The following is a 9,173-nucleotide window of genomic DNA, read 5'->3' as shown; positions in this document are numbered from 1 at the left end:
GTCCTAATCCTGAGACCTTGAAACCCTAAATTTGGACCAATTAAAGAGAAGGGGGTCGTAGGTTCGTTGCTCTGATACAAACTGACGACCCGACTTTTCGGACCGTCTTACTTATCTTACTTTTTTAAAACTTTAAAAAATTTGAGGTAATTTTTTTAAAAATTATAACTTGGAATATAAAGTTTGAAAACTCATGACCTAAAAATAAATTTTCATTTAAAAACTTGATGAACGAAAACACCCAAAAAGTCGAAGTTGCATAATTGAAAATTAAAACAAAAAATACGATTGTAAATAAATACCATAATAAAGTCATAACCTTTAACGGAATTGATAAGCATAACTTAAACCATGAAAAATAAAACCATGGGTTTGGATTATTTAAAAACGGAAAGCAAAGCGGAAGTCTTTATTTTCGTAAGCAGCAACCATAACCCAACCCTCTCAATATCGCTGCCACTGATCCACCCTCCTCATGTGTTCATATGTTGTTTACCTACAACACGGATGCATATACATAGAGTGAGCTAACGCTCAGCGAGAATAACTATAACTCGCAAAACATAAGCAATATAATATTAAATTTAATCGTGACATGAGATACCATATTAAAAGTCTATCGTATTTTAATTCGGGGGTCCCCTAGAGTAGTCGTACCGATTTCAGTGTACAATTTGTAACGAACCATAGCGTTGCGACCTCCCACAGAACGCCCTGTCATATAACATAAACATACGAGGAACTCTCTATGTTAGCCCGGAATTCGGCTCGAGAAATTCCTCTAATTACCCCCATAGCTCGAGGCGGTACGACTCTATTGCTTACTTATCTTATTATTCGTATTCGTTACGTTAAATTCATGAATGACATACAATATAAACATACATAGAAGTAAAAAAAACGTGATATAGCTATTCTAATTTATAGCATACTTAAAAACTAACATATCGTCATATCATATCATATCAACACATTCCAAACAATCACAAAGTAAAATCACATAACACGCAAATAATTCAGATCACATAACATTCAATTTATTTTTGAACTAATCCGTGTTGAACTAAGATTACTCTCACCTTTGTTTCGGAAAGTACGACTGTTGGTCGTGGACCGCTCGGGAAAACTAGACGGCTCGGGAAAGCTAAGAGGCTCATAACCTAATCGACGGGAAAAATTATTAAGCTTCTTTAAAGAGTTCAGAAGACAACTCAGGTTCTGGAAATTTTTGAATTTCGGCTGAAGGTGTAAAGTTACGAAAATACCCTTAGGGTCGATAAAATAAATTTTGAAAAAATAAATCTATAAAAATTACAGTAAAAGAAAAATAATATTTGGAATAATTCGTACTTCAAAGGCATATACAAAATATGCTCAGATTATTTAATAAAAATCAAAAGTATAAGAAAGCAATATTTAGTCTTTTTAATTAAAACAAAAACTGTTTTGGAACGATTCTGCGCACTGTTTGGAATTTATTCCAAATATATTTTGTGTGCAGCCGAAAATTCTTAAATTTGGACTAGATACAAAAAAACATAGTGAGCTAGTTCGTGTACAAAAATTACGTCAAAAAGAATTTTTTAGATATATAAACAAGACGTTTTGTTGTAAAAAGAATCAGGGCGAATACAAGTCTCTGCACTGATCGTAATATAATCAGAAAATATTGTCTATAAGATAAAAATATTTTTCGATTACTTTTTTTTTTAAATGAAAACATATAAAACTAGCGTTTCCAAAACGAATCAAAGCAAAAGCTAATTTTTGAATCCACAGTAAACGTTTTAAAGTCTGAAAATCGGAAATAGGCCAGACCAGCGAATTAGGTCTGCGCACTTATTTGAAAATAATCGGAAAATATTATGTATTTTGTAAAAATATTTTTCGATAGATACAAGACATTTAAATCTAGCTTTTCCAAAAAGAATCGATTAAACAAAACGAGTTTTGAAACTACGGTAAGCGTTTTAAGAAACGAATTTTAAAATACAAATCCCCGAAATCAAAGAAGAACAACCTAAAGAGAATACATTGATTATTGAAGATAGAAACTCGATTTTTAAAAGCTTTAGAGTTTGAAAGATGATAGATTTTTGGGTATTGGGTGGCTAAGAGTTTTTTTAATTTTTTGTTTGGTTGAAGAAGAAAGAGATAGAGGGGAGAAAATAAAAAAGTTGCTTGACAAGACCGTAATCTAAACATACATACATATATATAAGTAAACATGGCCTACGGCAGCGAGACGGGACGGAATCCCCGCTACCGTTAGGCATAGTAGCAGCAGCGGGAGTCCCGCTACTGCAATCGGGGCGGGACGGGAGTCCCATTAATGAGACTAACGGGATACGGTGATCCTGTTAGTCCCGGCCGAGGATTTTTTTTTTTAAAATTTCGGCCGTTTTTTATCCAGCGGCCGAAAAAATATAGCCGTTTTAAAATATAGCCGTTTTAAATAGAGCCGTTGGACTATTTTGGCCACTTTTTTAATTTTTTTTTACCATTTATTCCTAAAATCTATAAATACTCATATTTCATTCATTTTCTTCGCACATTTCTCTCAAACTCTCTCAATCTCAATCTCAAATTCTCTCAAACTCTCTCAATTTTAATCTCAAATTCTCTCAAACGCTCTCAATTTCACATGGCATCCTCATCCCACAACCAAGTAGGTCGAAGGGGAAGAGCTTCCCGAGGTCAACAAATGCACTGATTTTAAGATAATTGGTTGCACTTGTCTCAAAACGCCTCCGACCTAAACACCGAATACCGTTTCGATCCAAATTATGTTGCTCCTACTTTCGGCCATTCGGAATTCACCGAAATTCAAAACACCCAAGTGCCATACTACCCTCAAATGGATCCCGAGCAATCCTATCAACCTCAAATTCCGCCATCTGAAGTGGCTTATAAAGCATTTCAAGAATACGAGCAACATATGCGTGAATCCCAAAATCCAAATGAAGAACAAGATGACGATGAAACCCAAAATCCAAATGAAGAAGAGAAGGAAGAGGAAGAAGAAGACCTACCACCAGCAGTGTAAAATCCCAAATTTTAAGCTTTATTAAAAAGCTAAAATTTTTGTGTTCGAGATACGTTAATTTTTTTTTAGTAAAATAGTAGTGAATGATTTGTTTATGTGGTATGTATGCTTTTGGGTATTTTTTTATTTATTTATTTAATGTACTCTTCAGATTATAAAATATGGATATAATATATATAAGCTATATATTATAAACAAGTTATGCGTGTATAAATATACATACTTTACATATATTATTTTAAGCATATATATTATAATTATAAATTAAGGGTAATGTATTATATATATATATATATTACGTTACATTATATAATATAATGTAACATAATATTAGTAATATAATATTATGTAAGTAATATATTACGTTACATATTAGTATGTACATTACTTCAAAACACATGTAGCAGCAGCGGTATGTGTGTATGTTTATATAATATTATATATAATAATAATTAATTAAAATAAAAGTAGGATTAGGGTTTGGGCTTTTAGGGTTTAATTAAACCATATATAAGCATCCCAACCTTTTCTTTTAACGTTTCTTCTCTGCTCTCCCTCCCCTATCCCTCTCTTCGTTTGAAAATTCGTAGCTCCAATTAGGTATGCTTTCTTTTCTCTCTAGTTCGGATTTCTTGAAAACGGTTTCTTAAAACGATTTTGCTGGTTTCAAAAATATTGTTTTTACGTTGATTCTTTTTTGGAAACGTTAGTTTTATGTATCTTCTATCTAAATCGGCAATCGAAAAATATTTTTATGAAATACAGAATATTTTCCGATTATTTTCAAATCGGCGCACAGACCTGAGACCTATTCCCGATTTTCAGAATTTAAACGCATACTGTGGATTCAACTAATTTGGTTTTGCGTTGATTCTTTTTGGAAAAGTTAGGTTTAAATGTTTTCTATCTAACCCTTTAATCGAAAAATATTTTTATCAAATACAGAATATTTTCTGATTATTTTAAAAACGGTGCGCAGACAGTTTTTGACAAAAATTTTAAAGTTAGATTTTAACATTTCTTCTATTTTTAATAAATAGTTAAAAAATTATTTTGGCCGTCATGCCTTTACAAGAAGTGATCCAAATTGTGTTTTATACGTACTGGAATTTTTACAGAAGTTTTCTCAGAGTTTTAATTTTTCGTCGAAACCCTAATAGCCAAGGGTATTTTCGTAATTTCACGTTGAATGTCGTTTCTGAAAATTTCCAGAACCTACAGTATGTCTTGAATACTTTTATCAGCTGATCCCAATAGTCTTTTTCCGATTAGGTTCCAATTCTCTTAGAGCGTACAATTCCTTCGACGATCCACGATCGTAACTCCCGATATCCAGGTGAGAATAATCTCACTACAACACAGATTAGTTCAAAATAAATTTGATGAGTGTTTATTCATGATATGACTTGTTTATAGATTTATATGTTTGAGTATGCGATTTCTTATTTGATTGTGTGACTAGTTGAAGTAGTATGTGATTTATGTGTTGTATGCCATGTGGTGTTATGTTAAAGTAGATTTGAGATACATGTTTTATTCTAGTCACGTTTTTGTATGAGGATATATATTTAAAAAAAACTTTATGCTCATGTCATATCAGTATGTAACGTAAGATTCAAAGCGAAAAGATAAAGTTAAGCAAGGGAGTCATACCGCCTCGAACTACGGAGGTATTATGGAGAATTTCTCGGGCCGCGGCTCAAATGGGGAAATTTCTCGGGCCTCGGCCCTAATAAGCTTATTAGCTAGATTGAGCGAAGTGTGGGCTTTGCAACCCCATATATTCGTCTCTAAAGTGATCACTGAAATAGGTATGACTACCCTAGGGGCACCCCGAACTAAAAGTTGATAGAAGCAAGAAAAGAAAGATCAAGTCATCAATTAGTTTAAAATACTAATAACCGGTTCATGCATTGCATTACTCTTTTTTTGTGAGCTTTATATTATTCTCGCTGAGCGTAAGCTCATCTCTTCAAAAAAAATATACGTCTGTGTTGTAGGTAAACAACTTGCAAGGAACTGAGAAGGGTGGACTAGCGGCATCGATAGCGAGAGGGCGGGTCATGGTTTCCATTCACGAAATAAGTCGTCCGCTATAAGTTATTAAGAAGTAATTTTGATGGTTTTGTTTTCTTTATTAAGAAATATGTTTTCCGCTACAAGTTACGGTTTTCTAGTTCGTTGAAAGTTATTTTATGGATTACGTTTTACTTTGCTACTATCTTTGGTTTAAAATCGGTATCTCATATTTTCTGTTTTCGTTAAGTACTTCTCAAGATATTTTGAAATGCAATCTATATGTTTCTTTAATGCTTTTGTTTCTTTTTAAAATCTTTAAAATTTTGGTTCACCTTTGTATGATGTGTTTTAAAAAGAAAAAAAAAATTCCTCTAATTTTTCTATAAGAATTTATTAAAGTTTAGAAAACAAGTAGAAGTAAGACGGTCCGAAAAGTCGGGTCGTCACAAGCAGCACCTCAACGTCAAAGTCAAAGTCACGTTCCACGACCTCGACAACGTGAACAACAAGAGGAGACAAAACAACGACAACAATGACGAGCACGACAACAACAACAACAACATGAAGGTGCTCAAAAATAACAACAACCACCTCAACAATAACAACAATCACCTCAACAATCACAACAACCACGACATCGTGCTTGGTCCATTGTGTGGACGTGGTTTGAAGAGGTGGTTTCGAACGGCGAAAAAGCCAGAAAATGTCACAATTGTGGCAAAATCTTCAGCGCTCACAACACAAGAGTCAGGACGTCGCTGTTGTGGGGTCATCACAGGCACTGCCAAGGGACGCAATCTGGAGCCTCGGCAAGCACTGTAAGTCACATCGATCCTGTACTCTTTAGACGTGATTTAGTAGAATATTTTGTTTCCACCGATCAATCTTTTAGTCATATCAAATCTCAAGGCTTTGTTAGATTCATGAGTTCTATAATTCCAAATGTTTAAATCATGTCTCGGAAAACCTTGAGATCCGATATCCTAAAATGGTTTTTAGGAGAAAAGGAACAAATGAAAGCCACAATATCATCTGGTAGGTATAGTGTAGCCTTAACCTCGGATATATGGACTGGTCAATCAAAGATGGATTTCATGAGTGTTGTAGTGCATAATATAGACGACGATTGGAACCTCAACAAACGTATCATAGCCTTTAGGAGGATAGAAGGTTCTCACACTAGTCCAAACATCTTAGAGATCATAGTTAGTGTTATAAATGAGTGGGGTTTGACCAATAGGATTATCTCCGTAACCTTAGATAATTCCACAAGCAACAACGCCATGGTTATAGAGTTAAAAGATAGACTTCATTGTGACGATACCCTTTTACATCAACGATGCACAACCCATATCATAAACCTTATAGTTCAAGCTGGAGCCGCTAGTTATGACCCTTCCATCAATAAAATTAGGTATTAAATTAGTTGGATCAATAGTTCAACCTCTAGAGTAGACGAGCTTAAGAGACGCCTTAGACACAACGGTCTCCAAGAGCGCACCTTTCATCTAGATAACAAAATTAGGTGGAATTCTACCTTTCTTATGTTGACCAACTTTTTATCCGAGCATTATGTCAATGTTGTTGTTTCTTACATTAACAGTGAACATGGCGATGACGCTATCACCGAATTTGATATTAAGATGGCTGAATCATTTATTTCTTTTCTTGACGTTTTTACAAAGAAACTTGTTATCTTTATACTGTTTACACTCGTACTTCTTTTCTCGGTCTTCATACTATGACCGCAATTGCTGTGCATTTTGATAAATATAAAAACGAAACAATTTTTGAAGATTGTATTCAAGCAATGAGAGCCAAGTTTTTAAAATATTGGGGGGCTGGAAAGGTTCCATTATTATACGGTTTAGGAGCCATTTTAGACTGCCGATGTAAAATCGGTGGATTAAAAAAGTTTCTTAAATACATTAGAAATCATTTCGAGGACCAAGATTACGTTGCACTTGATCTTGCAAGGATCGTGCAAGCTTTTTATGATCTTTTCAGGGTATACGAGCGAAACTCCTCCCGCAATATCGAGCACAACCAAATCAATCACAGAAGTATCCAAGAAGACACCAATACACGAATGTCTTCGTCAACGCGCTCGCTTATAGCCCATCTCCTCAACAACAAGAAGCTGGGACAAGTCAACCGAGGTCGAGCCCAGCCGACACACGGTCCCATCCCGAGATACAAGAGTACGATCGGAACGAGTGGGTCAAACCGGATGACGAACCCATCAACCTCTTGGTTTGGTGGAGACAGAACGCACAGAGGTTCCCAGTCTTGTCATCTATGGCACAAGACATCCTTACCATCCCTGTTTCAACCGTGTTATCTGAGGCGGCTTTTAGTAGCCCAGACCGCATCATCGAAGATAGAAGATGTAGCTTGAAACCGGAGATGGTCGAAGCATTGACATGTGGTAAGGATTGGATTCAACATAGAAATCGAGCACAAGAAACATTCATGTGCTTTGATATTCTTGACGATTTTGAAGTTGATTTCGCAAATGTAAACATCAATGCTTAGTCTAACTTGTATAACTAAGGGATATCCCGACCCTTGTCCAAGATAATTTTTCAAATAATTAACAAGGAAAGGGGTGCTCTTTTTCCTCGCCGTCGCACATTTTTAAGGGTCGGTGAGGTTTTTTAGGAGGCCCATATTTAAATTAACATTCTTCTTTATTCTTTTTTTTTTCTACCCACTTAATTTAAAATCTTTTCAATTACATCCTTCTATTTAATTATTTAAATTCTTTTAAAAACATTTTTTTAAATTTTTTCTCTTTTTTTTAATGCCTAACGGGGTCCGAATCCCGTTAGGCGGGGGTCCGCTACCGATCCGTTACTTAACGGGACGGGACTCCCGTTTGGCCGAATAATGGGAGTCCAGGCGGGGACGGTAGCGGGAGTGGCGGGAGTCACCGCTAAACCACGTTTATATATAAGTAAAACCTATCGAATAAAAGCTAAAAAAATCTACGCATATCATATATATATATATATATATATATATATATTCTATATCATATATATATTCTAAGACCTATCATATATTATATATATATATAATATATTTATATATTCTATATAAAAACAAAAGAAACCTACGCATCTATAAGTGAGATTATTCAACATATCATATTATCATAACATATATTATAGCAAAGCTAAATAATATCTTCTACACTATGATATATATATATATATATATATATTGTCACATGCATTTATATCACATGTACAAATTATTCAAGGTACATATATATACATATATTTATTTACATAAGGTACAAACATATATATATATATATATATATATATATTTTAAAATATTACTATAATTTATGGTTTATAATATATATATATATATATATATATATATATATATATATTTTAATATTTTGAATTTAAAAAGCCAAAAAATAAAACAAAAAGAACTTCTAATAACTAATTATTATTTTGGGGTTTGACAATCTCCCCTCATTATTAGAATTTTCGTTCCGAGAATTTACTTTGACATACTAAAATTCTCTGAAAAGTTTGGGATATCGTGTTTTCATGTCTTTTTCCAGCTGCCAAGTAGGTTCTTCTATCTTGTGATTCTGCCATAGCACTTTTACCAAATGAATGACCTTGTTCCTCAAAACTTTCTCTTCGCGATCGAGAATTCGGACAGGTTTCTCTTCATACATCAAATCTTCGTGAACTTCGATGGGCTCTTGGATTAAGTCGTGCGTTGGGTCGGGTAGGTACTTTTTGAGCATCGAGACGTGAAACACATTGTGCACCGATACTAACTCGGGATTGAGAGCTAGACGGTAGGCTACCTTTCCGATTCTTTCTATGAACTCGAAAGGACTAATGTACCTCGGGCTCAATTTTCCCTTCTTTCCGAATCTCATCACACCCTTGGGAGCCGCTACCTTTAAGAGCACAAAATCTTCTACTTGAAATTCTAGTGGTCTCCTTCTCTTATCGGCGTAGCTTTTCTGTCGGCTTTGTGCAGTTCTCATTCGGTCACGAATTTTCTTTATAGCTTATGTGGTGTCTCGGATAAAATATGTCTTCTTGAGATTATTTTCTCCCGCTTCAAACCA

General features: G+C 34.4%; 1 protein-coding gene across 1 annotated transcript; it reads right to left on the bottom strand.

Moving 5' to 3' along the window:
• Positions 1 to 8,597: 8,597 nt before the first annotated feature.
• Positions 8,598 to 9,089, bottom strand: LOC149393139 (uncharacterized). The gene has a single exon (XM_089617917.1). It carries the CDS (start codon positions 9,087 to 9,089, stop codon positions 8,598 to 8,600), a length of 492 nt encoding a protein of 163 aa, XP_089474043.1.
• Between the last annotated feature and the right edge of the window lie 84 nt (positions 9,090 to 9,173).

Source organism: Urtica dioica, chromosome 6 (assembly GCF_054948205.1).
Source record: "Urtica dioica subsp. dioica isolate 48M chromosome 6, U.dioica_male_clone48M_v1_H2, whole genome shotgun sequence".
Classification (NCBI taxonomy): Eukaryota; Viridiplantae; Streptophyta; class Magnoliopsida; order Rosales; family Urticaceae; genus Urtica; species Urtica dioica.
Note: the sequence above shows the minus strand (reverse complement) of the source record. Positions and strands in the feature narration are given on the sequence as shown.

Coding starts and splice junctions, on each gene's coding strand:
- LOC149393139 (XM_089617917.1), bottom strand. CDS start 9,089: ATGAGAACTGCACAAAGCCGACAGAAAAGCTACGCCGATAAGAGAAGG.